We start from the raw sequence: 24,019 nt of genomic DNA, 5'->3' as shown, positions 1-24,019 counted from the left end.
CTTTTTTCCCCCATCTGGGAAGGGGGGGGGGGCGTTTGGAGGGGTGGGAGGAAAAAGAAGAGGAGGGGGAAATATCAGCTCCATAATTATCCGAGCATTCGGTCCTCACCATGTGACGGCTAGACCAATGGGATTTGAAAATGGCCTTGATGATTCAGACGGCCGTGACGTCAGTGGGGTCAAGTTGTCGGCGGGCGGAGCGCGCAGCGTGGAGTAACAGCGCCACCTAGCAGCTGCCTCGGGGTAGGGGCACGGGAGCCCTTCCTGGCGAACAAAGAAAGCGCCCCCCAGGCTGCAGGGGCGGTGGGGTGGTGGTGGAGTGGTGGTGGGATGGGTGGAGGGACGAGGGGATGTTCTGGGAAGAGTGGGGCTTGTTTACTAGAGAACCAGCCTGTAACTCCTGGGAAGAGGGGGGGGAGGAGAGGGAGAAAATGCGGGAGAGAGTGAGGCAACCAGGGCTCCAAACAGTCAAATTCAAATTAAAAGGTCAAGACAAGATTCAGGTATTCCTTCCCATCTCTTCACCTTCCACTTTCCTCACCCCAAACCACCGTTTCTTTTCTTGGGCTGGGTGCCGGGTGATGCTTTGGGGGAGGCGGGAAAGATCTCTAGTGGGCTTAGGGCTAAAGAGAAAGTTAAAGAATCAAATCAGGACTAAAGTTTCTGCTCTCCTGCCTCCTGGTTTTTCCAGCTTGGCCCTCGGGCCTGCAAGCTTCGGACCACCAGTCTTGGAGGTTGGTTGCAAGTTTCTTGTGGGGATTAACTGGGAATCTCCAGTGTCTGGAGTGGGCTGGGAACAGGTCACGGTCATTTAAGGGATTCTGGGCAAAGGAGGATCCTAGTGGACTTAGGGATCACTGGAGGAGGAAGGTGAAGACTAGAGGTATCCTGTCCCCAACCCTGGAGTTGCAGTCTGGGCCCTCCTGAATGAACATCTCCAGTCTCTGGGCTTTGTTGGCATTGAAGCGGGTTTGGTAGAGTGTTTTGCTCCAAGCCCTGGCAGCCCTTCTTTTCTGCTTGACCTTGTCCCTAAAACAAGGAATATTCCTGGAGACAAAGTCCAAACTTGCAGGCCTTAATTGGGTTGGAGTGGCGCATACATGCCAGAAAGAAGTGGAAGAGGCAATTAAACCTCATCAGAGAAGAGGGTCTTTTTTTTTTTGCGATTGGTTTGGGAGTATTTTTTAAAGAAGAGGGGCGGCTCTGGTGTGTGTGTGTGTGTGTGTGTGTGTGTATGTGTTTACTAAAGCGAATAAGTAGGGGGAAATGTGTGTTTAAAATAGTTTGTTCGATTTCTCCTTCACTTTTCTTCCAAAGAGAACTAAACTCTCCACCCCTTCCTCAGGAAACGGAATCCGGAGAATAACTTGTCTTTCTGGTAGTCCTGAATTTCTTTCCTGGGCAGAGGCAGAGGCTTCCCGTTTTCTGAAAGACCAGAGCTGAGAAAGGGTCCCAGGGTCAAGCGCACCGGTGTGAGCGAGTGAAGAAGCTGGAGGCCCTAACCAGCTATAATGGAAGTGGACTAAGGAAAGAATTCTGCCCCGAATTCCCCCAACCAGCTGTGGAGAAGAAGACCCATGGGTCCCTTAATTCCAGGGTAAAAAAAAAAATCGAAAAATCTGTGGCATGTACGGCTTGTTTGCAGGCCGGCAGGGGAGATTTGAAATAATTTTGTGTTTTCGTTTGCAGGGGTCGCCCTGGCTTCAGCCTGTGTGTTATCCAGGGCAAGGTTAGGCTGTTTAGGCCCCAGACCAGACTTGGGACAGTTCCCAGCAGCAGTCAATCTGGGGAGCCATTTGTCCCACTGCCCATCCCGCGGGAAACAGCCGAGACTTTATGGCCACTCTGTTTGTATTATCTGCATAAGTCTTTCCCCATGAGTTTGATCGAAACCGTTCCCTTTTACGAGGACCCAAAGAAAATTCCCCGTCATATTTATCATCTGGGGATAAAAATTTAGTATGGGAACTGATATTTCCTCATTTATGGGACGATGAAATTAAAGACCAAAGCAATAGAGAACTATATGGCTTTGGGGGGCTCCTCCCCCTCTTTCACATCTCTTTTATTTTCCTCCACGTCCCTGGAGTCTGTCCTCTCAAAACCCTGCCCTTGTCCCATGTTCTGGAGTCTAGGAGGGCCCTTTCTTTAACAGCCAGGTGCGGCTGGACTACCTTAGCTCTTCCCAACTTTTACCTCAGTGATAGGAGCTGGGGAAGGGGCAGTGTCTTTAACTGCTGGCTAGAGAGAAGGTTTTGAGGGAAGAGCTTTGCAGGGGACAGTGGAATTGGAACCCAGTATGAGAGAGTCAGAGGAGGTTGAAGTCGACAAATTCTAGAATAATCCTCAAACAACACACCCCCCAGACAGAAACTGGCTAGCTATCAAGAGAAACCCTGTCTCAAAAAACCAGAGAGAGAGAGAGAGAGAGAGAGAGACAGAGAGAGAGAGAGACAGAGAGAGACAGAGAGACAGAGAGAGAGAGAGACAGAGAGACAGAGAGAGAGAGAGAGAGAGAGAGAGAGAGAGAGAGAGAGAGAAAGAGAGAGAGAGAAGCAAAGTCACCCAGGCTTTCTCCCCGACGAGCCATACCCCCTGCCTCCTCCAAGCTCACCTCCAACCCCAGTCATGAAGGGAAGAGAGTTACTTCAAGTTTCTTACCATTATCAGTGGAAATAATACCCTCAGGAGAAAAGCTTCCTGCTTCAACTCCCACCTCCTCACAAGAACGAGTAGTGTTTAAAGTTGAAATAATTAGAAGTATGATAAACACGGCCCATTAATGAAACCAGAAATCAAATTCATCAGCCTTAGTGGGACCCCCGTTGGGACAAATGTTTGCCTTTAATTACTCAAGATAAACGAAAACCCAGCGCTGTTAAGCAAGAGCCCGCTGGCTTGCTCGGACGCAGATGTGAATAACTTGTTGGCTTTTTCCGAGACTTTGGGATCTGTCTTAATGGAGGTAAAAGGAAAGAAGTGAAAGCGAGGCCCCGGGTAGAGAGCATTTGTGTGGATCGAGGAAAAGTCCTGTCTAGTCTGGGTCCCAAGCCCTGCCCCCTTGGACTCGCCTTTCCTGAGGCCTTGAGCGAAAGCAGTTTCAGTCCTATTGTCCGGGCCTGGCGTTCAAAGGCACGCATGCCGCCTTAGCTACCCGGTCTGCTGCCACTGTCCGGAGCCCACTGGCCTTACCCAAAGGCCACCCTTGGTCACTGAATTGAGCCCCAGGGGAAGTCTGTGTTGCTAGTCAACCCCATACATTGCTTTTTAAAAGGCTATCTCCTAGAGTTCCCCAATTGCAGAGAGCCCTGCACCTAAGTCTTACTCTGGGTCTCCCCCTTTTCTTACCTCAACAAGAAAGTGAAAATTCCGGGGGCTGCAGGCCAAAGTGGGGGCTCAGGCTGTGCCTGTGTCTCAACAAATCCCACCCGCCCTAAAAGTAAATCCCAGGCTTCTTTGACTCTTCCCGCCGCCCGCCGATACAGACACCGAAGGGCAGTCCTGTTAAACCGGACTGGGCCTCCTGGGCCTGCTCCGGTCTTTGGGTCCGTGAGCAAAGGAGCAGAAGAGGGTTCAGGGGCTCCTGGCTGGCTCCAGGAGGGCCCGGAAGTTCTTTGGGGGCAGATACCCTAAGTGTCCCTGCGAATAGATAGAAATGAGGCTGAGCTCTTTCCGACTGAGGCCCAGAAGCACCCAGTTCTCTCCTCTGAAAACTATCGGAGTTTTTTAGAGAGGTCAAGGATGATCTGGGGAATTCTGAAGATGGTGAAAAAGAAGGAAGAGAATATCTTCTTTTGGAATAAAAATAAATAAATAAATACAGCTTTTAAAATTGCATACTGAAATCTCAAGGAAAAATGTAAAACAAGATCACACCATTGACTGTTGGGATTATCTTCTTGCTTTGGAGGCCGAGATTAACCGTTCTTTCCCCAAATCTTGAAGGAACAATTCGCCTTTCTTCTAGAGCACCAAGCTCTGCTTGAATCTAGAGCAGGGAAACTCCAAACAAAATGTGGAATGCTCACTCAGAGGTTCAGAGGGGAAAGGTTTCAAACAGGTAGAAAAGGTGAGAGGCTGAGGACGGCTTCTGTTCTACTTCGGATTTTGCAGCCCCTCGGGCAGGCAGCGCCGCCGCGGACTCGCTCTCACACTTAGATTTTGTGCACACTTGCACCCAGAGGCTGTCGGGCATAGCGTCTATCCACACGTCCAGCTTGCAGTTAATTGCACGTACACAGCCTCATGTATTCACTTCTACCCAAAGCGCTTCCTGCAATCCTTAAATCCTGAAGTTCTCTGTCGGCTTCAGCTCGACTGCTTCCGGGCCCTTCTGAAACCAGTTATTTAACCTTGCCTACGGAATCGAAACCAGACCGCACAGACCTCAGAGAGAAGCGTCAGGAGGAGGAGCCCAAAGGGAGGAGGTCTTGGGGGGAAGGCCCTGGTCCCCACTTTAATGGTTTTTTTCTGAGTTGCCTCCGTAGGTCAGATTTCCAGTCAGTGTAGGCTGGTTGGGATGCTTTGCTCCTAAGGGTAAAAAACAGGAACCTCCTTCGCCAACTAAATTTTTTTCAAAGGTTTTTGTTGCTTATTTTATTCTGTTTATTTCTTCCTTCCTTCCTCTTGTTTCTCTTTCATTTTCCTCTTTTTTCTTCATTATTTTTTATTGTCTCCTTATTTTTTCTCTGTAATTATCCCTTATTTTTTTCCCTAAGACTTTAACTCGTTTTCTTGTTCCCACCATTCCTTTTTTCTTCTTTATCCTTGCTTTCTTCCATTCCTTGCTGCCCCTCCCCGGCTTGCAGCTTGTGGTGGCTTACTTAGTTTTCTCTGTTGTGCTGGGCTATGTGAGTGGGGAAGCGACAGGCTGGATTCGTGCCTCCTCATTCCTGTTGCTCCAGCTTGAAGTTGACCTTCTGCCTTCAGCCTCAGATCAGCTCCTCACAAGGCGAAGTGTACAACAGGCAGCGGAGGTGGCCAGGCCTCAGAGTCGCGGTTAGAGGAAAGGAAATGCCGATTCAGAGGCACCTCCCCACCAATGCCAAAGGCTCCTTGAAATGCCAGGCTCCAGGGGTCCCAGGTCATTCCCATTTCCATCACACTGAAGAAACTTGGTCTTCCAGACCCATAATTAAAGGAAAGTTCCCTTGACTCCAGAACTGAGCACTAAACAGACTAAAGTTGAGCTTGTTTGTGCTTTCAACACTAGGGTTAGGAGAGTGAGAGGGGCAAGGTCTGTCAATGACAGTAGAAGGCAGGTCCAAGGAGTTATATGCAAGTTGACATTCCAAGGCTGTGTCACTACATGAGTACTTTTGTTGTTGTCCATAGAAGACTCAGGAGAACTGGAGCCCTCTGGGCCCTTGCTGTCTCTGATTCTGTAACAATTGCAACTTGTAGGCACAAATATCCTGCTAGTTTGGATTTTTTCTTAAATCCCAAAGCCCCTACCCCCAAATTAGGATTTTGAGTCAGGATTATAGGACTTCTCTTCTCCAAGAAGTGGGTAGAAGGGATGTGTGTGGGAAAGAGAGAGACAGAGACAGTTACAGAAAGACACGAGGGGGGGGGAGAGAGAGAGAGGAAGAGAGAGAGGAAAAGAGAGAGAGGAAGAGAGAAAGAGAGAGAGAGGCCTACAATAAAGCAGGCTCTAATGGGTCAGGCTTGTCATATGGCTGACATTATTTCACACTGTGTGCATCTGTAAAGAGTACATGTCAAAAGCATGGTGGACAGAACTCTCCTGAATGCCTGTGGCTTTTGTTCTCTGGAAGGCCCCAAAGCCAGGTCCAGGGTAGACCTCAGAAAGGACTGGTCTGACTTTCAAGCCCTTTTGCCTTCCACAAAGAAAAGTACCCCCCACATATGATGAAGCCTCAAGGCTCATCTTTCCCCCTTCTCAAGGATTCTATCCTGTGTCAAGACCTGAGCTAAGCTGTTTTTTTTTTTTCCTTCAAGGAGGGGGAATCTTGTAAAACTTTTATGCCAAACAAAGTTATAAAAACTTCCAGGGCGTTGCCTTTTCTAAAGGTTTATATGAATAATAAAGAGTGCCGTCGCGTGCACACTTACATTGGCCAGCTCTGTGCAAGAACAGCTTAGTATAGGGCCTTATCCATTCCCAGGGCACCAGGAAAACCTTGGCACTCCCCACTTCAGGGAATGCTGGCCTGAAGAAGAACTACCCTATAGATTCCTAAGAGGGGCGGGAGGGTTGGGATGAGGGAGGAAGGGGTAGTGCCCTTGACTTCCTTGAAGTTCAAAGTTCTCCTTTGCCTTTTTGAGAAAAGGCCTCTCTTCTGTTTGCCTTCTCCAAATTGTTCCTGCCCTTCTGGCCAACTGGTTATGGGTAACTCTAGCTGTCCTGTTAGCTGATTAAGGGTAACTCCAGCTCTCCAGTTAACTGGTTATGGGTAACTCCAGCTCTCTGGTTAACTGGTTATGGGTAACTGCAGCTCTCTGGTTAACTGGTTTTGGGAACTTCAGCTCTCTGGTTAACTAGTTATGGATAACTCCAGATCTCTTGACTTTCAGCCACCTGGTCTGCACCTTCCAGTCCCCCACTCCACCCCACCTCCACCCCTGCCCCCACTGCAGCAAAGCTTTCCAGTCTTTCTGTCTGGGAGATCAGGAACTCAGAGTGGGGGCGGTAGTCCCACCTTCAAGGCTCTGCTTTGCATTTCACCTGTCACCTAGGGTCTGAGTGACAAAGAAACTCCAAATCCAAAGCTACCTCCAGTCCATTTCTCATTTGAAGCACCCCTGACTCTCCTTGCACCTCTAAAGCCCATAGTGGAAAGGGGGTGGGGCCTAGAGAGCTCTCTCAGTCCACACCACTTAATACCCTTGTAAACTCCCACGTGCGCTATAAACTTGGATTTTTACAACCAACATTCCTCCTTTAGCTCCAGGAAACTTTGAACTCGGCCTCTGGTTTATTTACTTGGGGGGTGGGGAGCTGGGAGCTGAGAAAGGCTGAAGGGAAAGAAGGGAAATGTGGGGAAAAGGGGTCTGGGGTGTTTTGGAAGAGCCAAGACCATCCACTGGGGGTTTGTTTACTGTTTAGAACGGAAGCGTTTTCTAACACAGGCCAGACTGGGTCGTTAAGGGCGAAATGAAACTGGGTTTAGAGGCTCCGGATGCTTTATGGCGGCGTCTAGACTGCGATCTTTTGTTCCAGGGCCGCCTTGTGGCTGGAGGGGATTACCCCAAGGGGTTGAGCCCAGAGTGTCCCTGCCAGCAAGGGGGGTTGGACATCCCAGGAGTTTGAAGATGGGTTTGCTTAGGGGCTAGAGACACTCCTTTTTTTATTTTTTAAAGAAGGTCACCACAGAAAGTCAGGTTCCTGGGTTCAGATCACACAAGCCTTTGTTTTTTCATGGTGACTTTCCTCTCATCTTTGGAAGAGAGGTTCTTTTCTGGGCTATGTATTTGTGGGAAAATGATAACTGCAAGTTTTAAATATTTTTCTCTAAGATCAGGAGTCCTTGGATGCTAATAATTTTTTAAATAGGTTTGTTTTATGGTTGTCCATTGTTATATAGAAAATATATCCGCATGCTAACAGTCACTGGTATGGCTGGATATAGTGGATAAACATCATATCTCGAGAAATTACCCCCTCCCATGCACACACAGAGGACCCTCGGTTGTATTCCTGTCCACATTCATTGAATACTGACAGTGTCTACACACCAGGGAGGACAGAAGCTGTGTATGTCAGGTCACACTTGTTCCATGCAGTGCACAAGCCATACTACTCCTCAAGTGCACACATAAAGACACTGCTTTGAATGATAAAATCTTCTTGGGTGAGCACATCAAAGAGTGTGAGCCAAAATACAGCAAAGTTGGCAAATCTCAAAGAGCCACACTTAAATATTAGAGATTCAGCAGATACCTAAGCTGCAGGAATCCCTGTTGTCAAAACAGAGAGTAGTATCTATACTTGAGACCCAGGATGCTTTCACCTTTCATCCTACAATGTATCATGGATGAAAATATTTTCTTGGAATTCTAATGGGACAGAAAGACAGAAGAAAGATGAAAGAATTGTTCCTGAACCTCTTCCCTCAAATAACAAATTTTGAAGAGATGAGTGAATGTCTTTACTGAAAGAACTGAAGGGATTAGTTAACTTTCCACAGAAGAAATGCGTGCAGCAAATATAGATTGCTGTGAAGAATGTTCCCATATGTCACCCTCTCTCTCTCTCTCTCTCTCTCTCTCTCTCTCTCTCTCTCTCTCTCTCTCTCTCTCTCTCCCAGTGCCCTTCTTTTTGCTAATCCTACAAAACACATCTCTGGGGCTTTTTTATACTGGAACATCCAATGTATGAAAGTCTGGGTGGTCCAGGTCTAGGCATCTGGCTCTGTCTGAATGAGTTTGACCATTTGGGCAAAGGGGAAGGGGAAGAGAAAAGGAATAGGCCTCGCCTTCCTGTCCCGGAGAAGCAGTGAGAACGACAGGGAGGGGTTGGTTTGCCATCTTATGCCTCCTTCCTTTAAAACTGTGTATTTAAATTCCAATACAACAGAGAGAGAGAGAGAGAGAGAGAGAGAGAGAGAGAGAACCCTATCCTCAACTCTACATATTTGACTGCAGCAGAGGGAGACATCTGGCAGGAGGGCCATGGTGAAGCCAAGAAAATTCCTATAAATTTAAATTTGATGATGGCTACAATTAACTCCACAACAAACATGTACTTAAACAAGCGTTGCTGGGCATTTGGACAGAGTTCGAGTTGCACCTGAGGAAAGGGAGTTTAGGACTAAACATAGAATGCCCTCTGCTCCAGAGCTGGCGCAGTCTTTGGCCACCTCTTGCCCCAGCCCGTGGAGCTGAGCACCAGTGGCCCCAGCACTGGCCTGCTTCCCCTCAGACGGCCTGGTTCCCACTAGCAGGCTCTCCCAACTGCCACAGCCTCCTCTTCCTTCTCCTCCTCCTCTTACAGGGCCACCATCACCTCCTCCTCTGCTGTCTTGGGAACGCAGGGGGTTTTAAGAGGAGAGGGGTTAATAAAAAGGTCAAATAAAATAATATTGAACAGAATGAAATATCTTTATTTGCCACCAAAAAAATTCACAGCAATCCCTCTGAGACAGAAGTAGAGTGGGGATTGCACATGGACACACGCACTCACGCACATGGACAGAGATGGGTGATTAGAATCTTACTCCGGTTCAGCCTCCCCCTTTCCTCTACAGGCAAAGAGGGTTATGAAATATTTACAATTCAGCCTCCGCTAGAGGGAGGGGCCCAGTCCCATTTTCCTATGCCTCCTCCTCCCCAATCCTGTTTCTTTTTAAGGAGGTAACAATCTCGGGGGGGCACTGCTTTGGAAAAGGTTAGGACACCTCAATGCATCAGTCAGGAGTTTTCAAAAGAGGGCTCTACACATTTAGGGCGAGAACTACTAGGCTGAGGCGGGTCCAGGCGCAGCCGGAGGTAGGATTTGGACTTTGCACACCTAACACCAAGTCAAAAGTACAGGAATTTCACAGCAAGGCAGGATCACAGTTAGCAGTCCAAGCGTGGGGAAGATGGGGTGGGGGTGGGGAGCCCGGGAGGACTTGCAGACAAGGTGGCTCAGCGGTTCTTTTCACTCGGGCTAGGGAAGGTTTCGAGTTCAAGGATTGTTCGGCTCTGGCGCCCACTGTGCTCGCCCCTCCCCCTCACCCGATCCCAGCAGCAAGACTTTGTTGCAAGGTGTATTTTCTTTTAAATAAACAGTCTTGGGGCCTTGGCGCCAACAAGGTCCACTAGTCACGGGTCAGACACTCCCCTCACTCCTTTTTCCAGGCCGGGTCTCTGTCCCTACAGTGAATTAGACCCGAGGCGAAGGAGATTCTGGAAGGAAGTGCCAGTAACGGCAGTGGGGGGCCAGCCCTGGCCACAGTCCAGTTTTCCACCCGCGGAAAAAGACGAGTTATAAAATAAAAATAAAATAAAATAAAATAAATTTCCCTCTTTCCCTCCCCCGCCTGCAGTTACAGCAGCGGATTTCCGGAAAAATACTGCAGCCGGTCTCTGCTCAGTTTTTTTTCTTTCATCCTTCGGTTCTGAAACCAAATTTTCACTTGTCGATCAGTCAGGTTCAGCATCCGGGACAGCTGCAGTCTCTTCTCTTTGTTGATGTACACGTTGAAGAAAAACTCTCGCTCCAGTTCCCGGATCTGGAATTTCGAATAAGGGCAGCGCTTCTTGCGGGTGCGGGGGGCGTCTGGAGGGAGGGGAGGGGGCAAGTGCGAGGAGAGGGGAGAGAGACATGTGAGACCCCAGGCGACCCCAGCGGACCCCAGCCACTGAACGCTCGGCCGCGTTGCAGATCCCAGTCCCGCCGCCGCCGGCAGCCCTCCCTCTAGGCAGGCGGCTCTTCCGTAGCGGATCCTACTGCCAGGTCTAGCTTGGTTCACCGAAACCTGGTGTCCCCTGCCCCTCAGATCAGAGCCCTAGCTGACAGGGCCTGCGTTTGGAGAAAAGCCTGTCTGGGCCACGTGCGTTCCCTGGGGTGCCCTGCCTGCTACTCCTCGCCGCTCTTGCACCTTCCGAGTGGCCCTCCCAAAGCTTCTCCAAGCCCACCGATCCGCCACCCCTTCCTCCAGAAACCGGAGGGAACCACGGAGAACCGGCGCGAAGGAGTGAGTTTAGGCGGTAGTAGTGGGGAATCAGGGAGGAAACCAGCGTGCAGAAGTAGCTAGACATCCCAAGCCTCCTGTCAGGCCCTGGCGCCCCGGGACGCCCCGCCGTTTGCCTGCCAGGCTACGCACACAGCCTGGCAGGGCCTGCCCAGAGACCGTAGACCCTGGAGAGCTATCCACACCCTCTGCGCAGGGAGCTTTGATCTTTTCCACACTCTCCCATCACCACCAAATCCCGGCTTGCCCGGATTTCTACTCAAAGACCCATAAGAGCATGTAATTTGAACATGTTTTGTTTTAAAAGTCGTTTTAAAAAGAAGCGGAAGCGGAGCGGACCTTGGAGCGCCTCTGTGGGTTCCAGTTCTGCCACCTCGCTTCTGTCCCTTACCTCTCTCCCTCTCTGGGTTTCTCCCTGTCTTTCCCTCGCCCTCCCTTTTCTCCCCCATCACCCCTCCCCTCCCTTCTACCCTCCCCCCCCCCCCCGCGCAGCCAGTTTCCCCATCCTTTCTTAAACTCTCCTCTAAGTTCATGATCAAAGTTAATATCGCCCGAAATGGTGGCACTTTAAAAAATTTCACAGACCTAGGGAGATAACGGAGGGGGGCTCACCCGGCTTTTCCAAAGAGCCCCTTTCCTTCCCTCCCCACCCCTTCTCTATCGTAAAAAGTCGAGTCGTTGGGAGAGAGGGCTTTGTAGGTTATAATAAAATCCTTTGAATGCTTATAAAACTCCACATAAAATCGGACTGACCCAAAACACGATTCTGTCCGCGCTCCGTTGGCCTCCCCCAACCCCCGCCACCTTCTACTCCAGCCCTCCCTCTCTGCTCCCTAACTCGCTGCCCTCGGGTTCCCGGCCGCTGCTACCTACTGGGGGCGGCTCCCTTGGCCGGTTCCTTGGTGGCTGAGTGGGCAGAACCAGACGAGCTGGGATTTGTGTTCTCCTCCTCGGCCTCGGCCTCAGCACCAGCCTCTGCCCGGGACGCTAGTCCCGAGGCCGGGGGCGCCTCAGGCTCCCCTTTGGCCTCGCCCTTGCCTGAGCAGGGGGGCTCGGAAGGCGCCTCTCCGCCACCGCAGTAGGCGTTGTCGAAGAAGCGGTCGAAGGCTTGGGGCAAGACGCTGTTCTTGTTGACTGAGGAGTAGAAGCCGGCGGGGGCCGCGTGCGGGGCGCTGGGGTGGTGGTGGCCGCCGTAGGAGCCTTCATTTTTCATGAGGATCTCAGTGACTGTGGAAGGAGGCAGGCACTCTCGGTGCATAAGCTCGTCGGCGGCCGCATAGCAAGACGAGTAGCTGTTTCGATGGTGCCACTTGCCGGACGGCTCCAGGCCATAGGAGACCTCCCGGACGGGGGGCACCTGGGCGGAGTAGGGATAGGAGATCTGACGAGAGGGGGCCTGGGGCAGGAAGGAGGAGACGGTGGAAAACTCAGGCACGTAGTAAGTGCAACTGGGCAGATAGAGGTTGGAGGCGCAGCTCCCTCGCTCGCCGAAGTCAGCACCCCTCTCCTTGCGCGAAGGCGAGCAGAAGTTGCCCAGGTTGACCGAGTTAAACATCGTTCTCTTCTCCTGCCTGCTCCGGATGGAGATTTTGGACCCGGTCTAGCGAGGGGGGAAATTTTGGGAAGGCGAGATGACGCGTTATCCGTCTTAGTCTCTCTCTCCGAGCACGTGATCCAAAGTAGATATTGTCATATATCAGTTCGGAGCACTTCGCAGACGTAGGAGGGGTTCTCTCTTAGGTAAGATCGGGGACGTTCAGGCGATTGGTTTGCAAACACCGCAGAAACATTATGAAAATCAATTGCAGATTTGTATTCGTTTTTCTCTCGTCACTCCCCTCCTCTCCATTCCACAGGGCAAGCAAAGGAGGAGAGAGAGAATTGGGTTGGGGTGGGCGGTGGGATGGGCGGGGGCGGTGGCTGGGAGGGGGTAATTGTATTTTTTCCTAGCGTCTGCTTCCCCCCCCCCAAGGATTGATGGAAAGGAGGAGAGCTTTCCGTTTAGGGGGTCTGGATCTGCTGGAGTGAGAGGAAGGACTTTTTCCTACCTGATTCCCCTAGGAATATTGAATCCTTCTCTTCAAGTCTCAGGAACTCTTACCCTTCTACCTGAAGAAGCCTGTTTACAGAGTTTGAAGAAGTCTTTTAGATTATTTTCCTGGCCAAAGCCGGGTGAACTCCCTTATAGGACAGGGTTGCAAGAAGAGTATCTGAAGTTTTCCAAAGGTGAGGCAGCCTAGCTATGAGCCGATGTCTCAACTTTGCCTAGCTGGCTGTGCTGCCACTGGCTAGGGACTCCTATTAGTCATAAACCAGTGGTGAGCTGCATGCCAGCCGCCCAGTCGGTGCCTGGCGAAGTCTGGGAAAAACCTTCTCTAATGTTGTGTTAAATATTTAGTATGAGAGAGTGGCCCTGGGTGAATATTTCATGCCTGCCTTTATTGTCAATCAATGTGCAGAAAGCTACAACCACTGTGGATTTTAAAATCCCAAACCTCAAAGAAAAAGATTAGAATAAGAATCATCTGTCTTCCTTATCTGAGGCCTTTCAAGTTGGTAGCTCAGATTCAACTAAAGGACTGAAAAGAAGCTTTGCAGTGGGGTCCACTGCTAAGGGAACCAAATTAGGGGGTCCTGTTTTCTGTAATGACTTTGGGAGCTTAGGTGAGTAGAGGCAAGGTGTCTATCTCCAGTATCAATCACAGGACAGTGAAATAAACTGATCTCAAGGTGGGCAAGGTGGGGCCAGAAGTCCCTCTCTAACTGCTCTTTTTTCTGCCTCCTTCCTCAGTCCAGCCTTGCCCTCTCCCAAATCTGTAAGCCTTCTTGGACTGCTGTATCCAGAGGGGAGTACTCAGTGATTCTGCCCTCCCTAGCCTCCCATCCCTTTGGCCATTACAGCACACATCTGGGCAGCTGAAAATAAATTTATTGAAAGCTTCTGGACTGAGTCCAAGGGGCCAGAACAATTGGCAGGAGCAGAAAGTAACAGTAACCTTGGTCCTAAGCAGGAGCTATCAGGACAGAGTGTGCTAAAGAAGAAGAGCGATGTCCCCAACAACTCAGCCCTGTACTCTTAAGGAAAAACTAAAGGGAGTTCAAATCATCTTAGCATCCTTAAGGCCAGCTTCAAAATGGTTTTCCTTTTAAAAGTGTGCTTGATTTGATCTTCTTTGTTGAAGGGTGAGGCACTGAAATCCTTAACCAGACAGGGAAGGTACAAATATATTCCAAATACAGCCCCCCAAACCCATTCCTCCTCAACTCTTCTACCTGTCCAATTTTACTCCGCCTTTAGAACAACACTTGATGGAATCTGCCTCCACCACAATGGGTCTCCATTCTGGTGTGTGTATGTGTGTGTCTCTGTGTTGGGAGGGTCACACTGTCCTGAAATACTGCAGAAGAGACCTCCAATGTCTATACACTTAGTGCTAGGCAAGGTTTCGTGTACATTTTAGTCTTGGGCGATCTTAACTGCAGGAAAACAACTAGACAGGAGTATCTCTGTAGAGAAGGGGACCAGAAACAGAAGAATCTGTTGCGTTTTCCCTTTTTTATGGGAGGAGCTGGAGGCAACATTTTTAATTATAATGATAGGGAACTACGGACTGTGGCTTTTATGGGGTTTGTGGCTGACCTCATAAACTTGAGTTTACTGGAGGCAAAATGCTCCCCAAACAGTGATAGAAGTCAGAAAAAGGGAGGTCAGAGGTACCCCATCTTTTGCAGGGATGAGGGCAATCTCAGCTCCAGCTTTCCCAATGTTTCTACTAGGTTCTGCTTCCTTCTTCCTCTTAATTTCCTGGGCAGTATGGGGCCCAATCCCCTAAGTCCCGTTTTGTACAGCCTAGGAGAGAGGTGGGGGGGGGGGTGTTACTGCTTCCTGTGAGAAGACAGCTGTGGGCCTGAGCACTTGAATTTGACCACCAAAGTTTATTCCTGGGCCACCATAAAAGTGAGACAGGCGGCTGCAAAGAGCAGTCATATTTTCTTGAAACCAAAGGAAAGAAGGCAAGAAGGGTGTCAAGGAGACGAGGCTAGGAGCCTTGAGGGTGCTCCCACAGACTGTGGAAAGGAATATGCTGCTCCATAAAAGCAAAGTATGAAGCTTTTCTTTTTTCTGGTGTTGGTATTTCAAATCGTTTAAAACAACTTTAAAAACCTTCAGCAACTGATAATAACTGCTGGGGCCAAGGAGAGAAGGCCCTGATTCCTGTGGTTAGTTAGCTGTTGATTAGCAAGAATGCTTAGAGTGGGGGTAGTGGCCTACCTGGCTGGCTTTGGGTCCAGACTACCTGGAAGCTCCCACTGGGTTTGTGCCCTCTCAGTCTGGGGTGTCTGGTAGCAGCATCCTCTGCATTTGGTTGAAGGGACACATGACTATGGTCCCTAACTCCATCACTTGCAGGCACTACTACTAAAGGCAGCTGTTTTTGTTGTTTATTTTTGTTTTAATTCCTCATCTGGTTGGTGCCAGCCATCCCTTCATCCACTTAGAACCCCAGCTTTCACCTAAATCCTCTGTGTGATGACCACCCTACCTCCTTGAGGGTTTTGGTGGGCTCAGTTGCTGTTAGCTTGGCCATTAACAGGCCTCTGTGGTCAGGGCTGCTGCTGCCTCGGTGGTCTGGGTAGAACTGGGATAGACTCCAGAAGCCTTCCCTCCCATATAGGGAACAACAGGGTCAAATTCAGAAGGGGGCACTGTCCACAGAATTCTGTCCTGGGAGGTTCCTAGAGTAGCCTCCGGCAAACAACTCAAGGGAGCCTTTCCTCCTTGCCCTTCCCCTTGATAAGAAAAAGGGACCACCCCACAGACCATGAGCCAGGAAGAAAACTCTGGGAGGAAAAAGGAGGCCTTAAATTCAACCTCTCCTGTAGTCAGTAAAAAGAAGGAAGTCCTACAAATGGGCACCCTCACTTCTTCCCAGGCTGGACTGGCGAAGAAGAGCTCTTAGAAGAGATTGCATCTCCTGGCTCATTTTTCTTTCACTTAGGAGCTACAAGGAGGAGTATAAACCTTTAGCGTGCTTTGGGATTTTTCAAGCAAGAGGTTTATTTTGAACCCGGAACATCCACACCTCACCCAGTTCTCAGAGATTTAGAAAGCCTAGGACTGTTTTCCCCTCAGCCCAGGTCAGCATTGCAAGCCCATGGTTTCAGGTTAGGCCCCCAAAGCGGGTAATCCTTTGCTGGAGGAGCCCTGGGTCCATGGACAAAGTAGGGGAGCAAAGAGCAAAGTCAGAGGCTCTTCCGACCCGCCGCCCCATCCAGCTTCCTCCCCGGAGAAGTTGTCCCCCTGAGGCTAGCAATGCGACCCCATTTCTCCCATAAAAGCCCCATTTTGTGAGGCAGCTTCACCGCTCCCACCCCCAACCCCACTCCCGCTCTAAAATGAAAAACCTCTCTAAAAAGCAGACTGGAGATGAAGCTGTTGCCATTGGGCCTTAGTTTCCAAAGCTTGTTGCGATTCCACAGAAAAGGTATTTTCTGTGGCAGATTGCCCTCTTAGGCCATCGGGATCTCCTGCCTCGCTGCTGTTGCAGCACAAGCCGCGGAAGTTGGGTTGGCTGGAGGGGCCATTCCCTGGCTTTAGAGCCTACTTAGGCTCGGACCCAGTCCCCGCTGATCAAAGTGAGCTCGCGGCATTTTTATGAGATCAACTTCAGTGGCTCCTTACTTGTAATCAGACGCCTGGGTCGAAAATGCAAAAGGGAACAGCTCCTCAATCCAAAATGGAAAAGGAGGGAGGAAGGGAGAGGGAGAGAGCGAGGGGAAAGGGGGGGAGGATAAAAAATAAGTTGACACAGAAGATCCCAGTCACCCACCAAAAAGACCCCTTGCCTCCAGCAACAATGGTTTGTGGGTCTGTCCCAGCCTCCAGGCCATGCCTTCTGCCAGCACACTGGCCCGACTTCTGAGTACTAATGCCAGGGCAGACAGAGAGGAGCCCTGACTCGCCTGCGCTAGGAAACTCCATCCGAAGCTCCCACAGTGGAACCGCCTCACGTGGGCAGGGTTACGGCCTAGAACTGCACAAGGAAGCCGCCTTCTGTTCACGCTTTAAGTATCCCCCCTCTTGCTCCTCTCCTCCGCGCTTGCTCGTTCTCCGTGGTTCTCTCTTTACTAAAGCCAGAAGTTGAGTTACAGGAAGATTCGCCAGAGATTTATCGCCTGGCCCCAGACTTGGAGAGCCTCCTTGTCATAAACAGCCGTCTATTGTCTAGACTTTTATCTCTGGGTATGGATCTGGATCTTGCATTAGTGAGGCTCTGGGGATACCGACTGTCTCCGTGGTGTGTGCAGTGCAGCCGGTGCCTGCCGGCGGGCGATCACTGGGGGTTTGTTTGGGTCAGTTTAGAAGCATGAACAAATTTGTTCTTGGAGCTGTGCAGGTATATCTAAGTATTCACGGGAGAAAGGTCTCTTTTTCTCTTGGCCTGGGAATATTCTGGTGCGTGTACTTGTGTGTTGGGTGAGAATTGGTCATGGTGTGCTTTGTTCTGGGCATTTTAAGTGTTCCTGTCTGGGCTTTTTCGGGTTTTATTAACCTGCATCCGCTTGCTGGTTTATGTCCCCTTCCAAGCAGATCGGTCTGCTGTTTTTCAGTATCAGAGAGAGTCTATTGTGTATGTTTGGCTTCTCTGGGGAAATGGTTTGGGGTGATCCCTTCTCAGCCCCCTCAGGTTCTCCTTCCCACCACAGTCACAACCTTCACAGGGTGTCTGGCTCTTCCTCACTCTTTTCCAGTCTCCCAACTCTCCGAAGAGCCTGCCAGTTTTCTGTTACAGGCATGGAAAACACTGCTGTGGGTTGAGGTCTGGGTATGGCTGTCTTTTTCACACCAAAGGGGAAGCATCTCAACTAAGAACCCCCTGACTTCCTGAGGGTCCCCTTCACAAGTTGAAGAAAGGACCTTCTCAGTCCATTTCAAACATTTGGAATACTTTGAGTAGAATTCTAGGCCCTGCCAAAGAAGGTCTGCCACTCCCTCTGTGAGGATTCCTGACGGCAGAGGTCCCCTATGTGGCTACCCTCAGCTCCTATCCAAAGAATTCAGGCACTTTGAGACACAGTGGCACCTTGCCTATGGGTAAAACACTTATCTCTTCAGAGCCCAGAAACAGACATCTGTGGAAAACCCAGGATCCCTACCACCACCAGAAACAATGATATCGAGCCCTTTTGTTTTTCATATAAGACACTGGGTAGGAAGGCATCAAGATAGCGGGCCTGATCCTTCTATCTGCTGACCCTGTCTGCAGTTCCTGGATGCTGCCACCCAGACCTCAGCCCCACTTCAGGTATCTGGAGACATTTCCGACCAGGTAGGTGGAGTGGAGTGGAGCTTTAGAGGTCAGTTGTTCTGTTGGTAAAGTAGAGGTGACAACAAACAAGGGAGGAGTGTTACAGCGTTGGGTTAGCCACCAACACTCTTCAAGCATCCAAGCACCTTCCCTCCACTTACTATAGAATTCCAATTTCAAAAGAAATAATTAGGCCTTAGGATGACTGCATGAGCACAGAGCAGCCAGAAACAAGCAGTGAGATTCAGGGGAAAGAGGTAAATTCTTCATAGGTACCCTACACCAATCCCCATCTAACTTCACCCCACTCCTCATCTTTGCTATGCCCTGGAAGGAAGGAAAGAATCCTTTCTCCTTCCTCCCAGCTGTACCCATCACGGATTGCCTACCGAGTGCCTGCGGATCACATTGCATTGCGGCTTCTCAGTATCTCAAAGCTGGTCTCAGGCTCTGCCTCACTCTCCCGAGCCTGCCCTTCCTCCGTTCCTGATTCCTAGCTCTCTGAAACCAGGAAGGACCAAATAAGCTTGTTTCTCCACACGGAAGGTCGGGATGGGGTGAGTACCAGGTCTTTGCTTCCAGACTCCTCAGCTGCACCCTTCTTTGATAATTTAAATGCGTCTTTCTCACTTCTCTCCTCTCCCTTCCTTTCTACCTCATGATCTGAGAAATAAGGAAATCCAAGCTTACCACTATACCAGCCCTTCCCCTCCCTGTGACCCCATTCTTGCTTACCAAATATTTCACTTTGTTTTCAGAAGAAAACCATAATATCCAGACAGACATTTAAGCTGTAAATGAAGTTTCCTTTATGACGCTTAATTTTCTCTAGAATTCTTCTCCACTTGGCTGTTGTAGAGTGAAAAGGTTTTTACAAGTCTGTAGGGGCGATGGGGAGGAAAGAAGTCATGCCCAGGATTAGAAATAATGGTGGAAGATACAGAAGACAGGCAGACGTTGGGGGCAGACCCAGCTGGCAGAGAGCGGAGCCAGAGGCAGAAAACAAGGGAAAAGTTTCCTGGACTATTCATTAGTTGACTTCCCTGTCCATAGCTTCCTGAGTCTGTAAAATTTACCCCCAACAAAGGGAGGAGGGGAGCTTTATTTTTTTTTAAGTCTTGTGTTTACAAGACCAGAAATGCCAGTGCTAAGTCCTTCTAGAGAGAGAAGCTGAAACAGAGGACCGACGCCTTCCTTATAAGGTACAATGCTAACTTGACCTTCACTTTGTCTTGGTACTCCCGCCCACCCAGACTGCTGCGGAGTCAGAACAGATACTGACCGGAGCCTCTATGTTTTTTGTGCCTCTCTCTCTTCTAGCATTTTTCTTCCCATTTTCTAACCTTTCATCTTTTATTTCCTGGTTCTTTTCGCTGCTCCTCTTTGTTTATACCTTGTTCATAACTGCTCTCAGCACTATGGTTCCCTCTCTGTTTCTGTTTCTGTGGCCATCTCATTCGTCCGTCCTTTCTCTTACAGTCTCCAGATTGCTCAACTTTTGAAACAGCAAAAAATTTACTATCTTCCCTGATTCCTGCCTTTAACTGGCCTCCCTAGCTCCAGCTGGGCATTTACCTCTGCTCAAGTGTTGCTGAGGAGTGGACTCCAGGAAAGACAAACTGGGGATAAAAGAAGGTTCCACTCTGGGCCTAGTTCTCATTTGGGGTTGACAATGAACTTGATTCTTATAAACTCCTTTCCTGTCTTGTTTAATGGACCTCACCCACCAAGTCTCCATAACCCTAGTGGCCTTGTACTGAGAACCATGCTTTCCACTGAGGTGAGAGCAACACCCATCGTCCCTAGACTATGTAAGAGGGGCTGAGTATCAAATTATTGTTTCCCCATCTTGTTTTATGACTTTATATCCTCTAAAATCCTAGAGATTTCCCTTTAAAAATCCAGACAGAAATTTAGAGTCTTAGAGACTTCTGGAGATTCCTTTACATGTAAAAATAAGAAAGAGAAAGATTCCTAGGGCCTCTCTGCCTTGCCTCCAGCTTCCAACAAAGGTTCCAACGTTAACTCTAATCATATCTTGTATGGTTATAAAATAATATTATCAACACCCTATAATTATCTATTATCCGCTTACTTGTGATGATTACAGTATTAGAGGAGGCAGATCTATGCAGACAAAGTGAATCCAAGTTAATATCCAAAATGAAAATGAAACTGGATCCGAGAACTTGAACCAGATCTTATCATTTCTCTACCGTGTTTCAGACCTGCAAGCCCTTGCCTGGGACCTCCTTGATTTAAGAGTAACTATTTTGCAGGACTTAGGGTATATTTAGAGATTCTGCCTTCTCCTTCCCCCTTTCTATATTCCCCACACCACCTGCCCCCTCCTCTCTCTCTTTTACACAGACTCCAGAGAGGGTCAGACAATAAAAAGGAAATTCTCTTCTCTCTACCAACAATTATCCGGATAATTGCATGAATTCTTCCTTGAACACCACTGTGTAGTTAGGGCAGTGGTTTCAGGGGAAAGTAGAGAGGACTGGATTCCACACAAGGAGGGGGAGCTGAGAGAGTCCCCGGTTCTTACATTCCCAGACTTTATAGTTCTGTCTAGTGTTACATTGTTTCTTCAGGCAAAGATCTTTGTTCCCTTTCAGCCATATTTCTCCCTTCCTCCTCCCTTTCTCTCCCCCCTTTTTCTGGTCCCTTTAAAGGAGACTCAGATCATCTTCTGCTCTTAATAGATAACTATAAAAGTAAAATTAATTCCCCCTTGTCCTTTAATATCAATATCTCTCTGTTAAGTATGCACACCAGTGAGAATAAATAGAATTAAATGCTACAACCCAAACCAGCAATTACACCCAAGATGTTTTTGTTTTGTTTTGTTTTGTTTTCTTTCTTGGGTCTGGTTTCATGGAGGTGCTCATTCTCCATTCTCATGCAAGGTAACCGGGGCATACTTTTATATTTATGTTTTTTACAAGCGCGTTGGAGCCAGAGTCCACACCAACCCAGCAGAAAGCAACTGCAAAGGGCAGAGAGAACAAGAGCTGAGCTGAAGAAGCAAAGAGAGTACCAGGCATAGACCAAAGGATACCACCCAGAAAAGTGAGAAAAGGAGCCGGTGGAAGTCCCCAGCACCGACAGAAGAAAAATAGATGGGTTTGGAGAAAGGTTCATGCATTCTCTCTCTCTCTCTCTCTCTCTCTCTCTCTCTCTCTCTCATCTCTCTCTCTCATCTCTCTCTCTCTCATCTCTCTGTGTGTGTGTGTGTGTGTGTGTGTGGTGTCTTTTAAATTTTTAATTAGAGCTCAATGAAGAAAAGTCAAAATTCAGGCCAGAGGACAGGAAGAGTTATCCTAGCCCTAGCTCACAATGTGATCGATCCAGAAGGAAGAACTTTTAACAAACCTGAGTGGGAGCCAAGGCAGTCGTTTCAGGAGACTAGGAACTAGAAGCCCTCCTCGAGGTCTCCTGAGCTTCTTTGCTCTCCTTATCATTCTCATCTTTATGATGAGGCTTGTTAACAGGACCAGCGAGCTGGCCAGGCTCATTTATCTCCACGGCACAAGCATGCAACCCTGAAGCCGCTGGCAGGGTGGCAGGGTGGGGGGAGGACTAGGACGACACTGGGAGGCACTAATTAATTGATTCCTTTGGACTGGAAAATATGGCTGCTTCTACGCGGAACCTGCGGACTCACAATGTCTCTGCTGAGTGTGAGTGCACTGTTTCTTAAAGAATCCATCCAGGGTTTGAAAGACTCAAATAAGATTTTTTTTTCAAAAGCCACAACACCATTCAGTGTTGGAAAATGATTCTTCAAAAGTTTGTGTTATTGGATGGGTTTTTTTTTCTGCTGCTTATGTAGATCCAGAGATTGGCTTCTGACTGGCCAAGTGTTAGGATCAAAATCAGAGCCCAGCAGAGAAGGCCTGAAGCCTCTGCCCTGCCTGAGAGCAGAATGGGCCTAGGCTCAGGCCTTGCTTCATGGTGCTGCCTAGGCTTGAGATTAGAAAATACTTTTTAAACGGACAAACCTTAACCTAAAGGAGCCCATGGGCCCCTTTACACACCTCTGCAGAACACTGTCCACCCCTTCCTACCTGGCTGCATAGAGGATTGCTGTGACAGATTTGCATTAGGCACGGTGCATCTTGTGACACACACGATAGGACCTAATTAGAGAGCTCTAACAAGTCCATATGGGGGATCCTGCCTAAGCAGGATATGTTCTCAACAAACTCCACTTCAGACAAGAGATGGGGGGGGCGGACAGAAAAGGGACCACTTATAAAATAATCCTGGTTGACATACATGGCTGTTTCAAAGACAGAAATACTAGACAGAAAAAAAAGAAAGCCTGTGGAGATTGCTGTTGCCAATGCCAGCACTTCTTTCTGGTCTTTGATGATGACACACTTAAACCTGGCTCTAGTCTCTACACTCAGCTAAGGCAGAGAGGCTTCCTGCCTTCCCAGGTCTTCAGCTCTGATTCTCATATTTTTTAAAAAAATGTTTAAAATAAATAAAATGAGTCCAAAGAATGTGCCAATATAATGTACAGCGTTTTCTCCATATATTGGGTAGATACACACTTTGTATTTATATAAGAATATGATGCATTTTTTTACTCAGGTTTTACTGCTATATTACTATCTGGATGAACTTTCATGCAATACTTCTTCATTTTACGGAATGTAACTAAATGAACTGAGAATAGTACATTCCCTGTGTAGGATATATGCATGTGTCTTGTTTATATACGTAAATAAATTTTTGCTTGTAAATTGAGGGGCTATCTTTCATCTTTTTCCAGTATACTACTTGCCATGCAGCTGATGAAAGTGCCTCCGTGTGTATATTTTAAAAGGAAATATCTGTGCATTTTAGGCTCTTTACATGTAACAGTTACGGCCACAACAGAGCTAAGGGTGCACTTTATGAACCATCTTTCCATACTCCCGAGTGGACTTTATGTTCCCACAAACAGTTCTCCAATCAAGGTTCCATCCACACAGACCAGTCCTTGAAGGAAGTTCTCCATTGGGGATCACAGAAACAGGATGTGAAGACTGGTCCCCAATTCCTCTCAGTAAGAAGACTTTGACTTGAAAGTTACACACTGGAACCGGGCTAAAGATTGGGTCTCCTTGAGGTTCAATTTATTGACTCCCTTGCCAAGCTTTAGCTTGGGATATAAACCTTAGGAGAACCACTAATGACAAGCTTGGCTAAGAAAACTAAATAATTCCAGCAGCCCAGGTAGTACCTCAGACACAGGCTGTTCTTCAAGGTCCCCTGAAAACTCAGGGGTCGCATCAGGTTCCAGAGAGACAGTCTCCATAGCTCTGGCCAGCAGGGGTCATCCCGTCCTTCCTGGGGCTTGTCAGCCCTGGGAAGCTTCCAGAGCTGCCGGCTCCGTTGGGTGTTGAGTTGCCGGCAACAGCCAGGACTTGGAGCGCGCCAGTTTTCTTCCCAGGAGTGAATCAGTGACAAGATTAGACGGAGGTCTCAGAGCCCTCTCCCTGGTCAATACCCCCAAGCCGGAGCACTAAGGAGGTATGAGTAGGTCTAGTAGCCTGTGTCATCCGTCAGCGGCTACGCGTCTTTGTCTCAGGCCTGCTCTGGAGAGGCAAAGAGTAGGCCAGCAGCGCTCAACCGCTCAACATGCTCTGATCTAGCGGGAAAGGGCTCCGGGACGTAGTCCCTGGCGCGGAAATCTGGACGCCCGATGCCGCAAAAAGGCGTCCGCTTTAGACCGAGGCGGGGCGTGTGCGCGGCCGCTGCAGGCAGCCGGGTAACCCGCCTCACGCTCTGCACCACCTTCCGCGGCCCCAGGCACACTCTGTACAGAGGTTCGGCGGCTCCAAGGTGCCTTTCTCCCGCGGCCAGGGCCCTGCCAACCGTACCCTGCTTTCCTACACATGAAGGGAGGGCGTGTGAGTTGGGTGGGGGACTCTGCCTGGCCGGAAGACAAGGTCGGGGGTGGGGGGTTTGCTTTGTTTGCGGATCTGGGCCGGCGGTTCCTGCTTAACTCTGAGTTTGAGTCATAGATCCAAGGAGCTGCGTGAACTGCATTTCCGGCTACATTAACATCCA

The 24,019-nt window shown here is 49.1% G+C and overlaps 1 protein-coding gene across 1 annotated transcript; it reads right to left on the bottom strand.

Annotated features, from left to right (window-relative positions):
- Positions 1-9,326: 9,326 nt before the first annotated feature.
- Positions 9,327-12,195, bottom strand: Hoxc11 (homeobox C11). Its single transcript, XM_038343313.1, has 2 exons — positions 11,514-12,195; positions 9,327-10,225 (listed from the first exon to the last, which is right to left on the bottom strand). Exons 1-2 carry the CDS (start codon positions 12,193-12,195, stop codon positions 9,993-9,995), a joined length of 915 nt encoding a protein of 304 aa, XP_038199241.1. The 3' UTR covers positions 9,327-9,992.
- Positions 12,196-24,019: the final 11,824 nt, after the last annotated feature.

This window comes from Arvicola amphibius, chromosome 9 (genome assembly GCF_903992535.2).
Source record: "Arvicola amphibius chromosome 9, mArvAmp1.2, whole genome shotgun sequence".
In the NCBI taxonomy this organism is placed as follows: Eukaryota; Metazoa; Chordata; class Mammalia; order Rodentia; family Cricetidae; genus Arvicola; species Arvicola amphibius.
The sequence above is the reverse complement of the archived record's forward strand: the minus strand, read 5'-3'. Positions and strand labels throughout refer to the sequence as shown.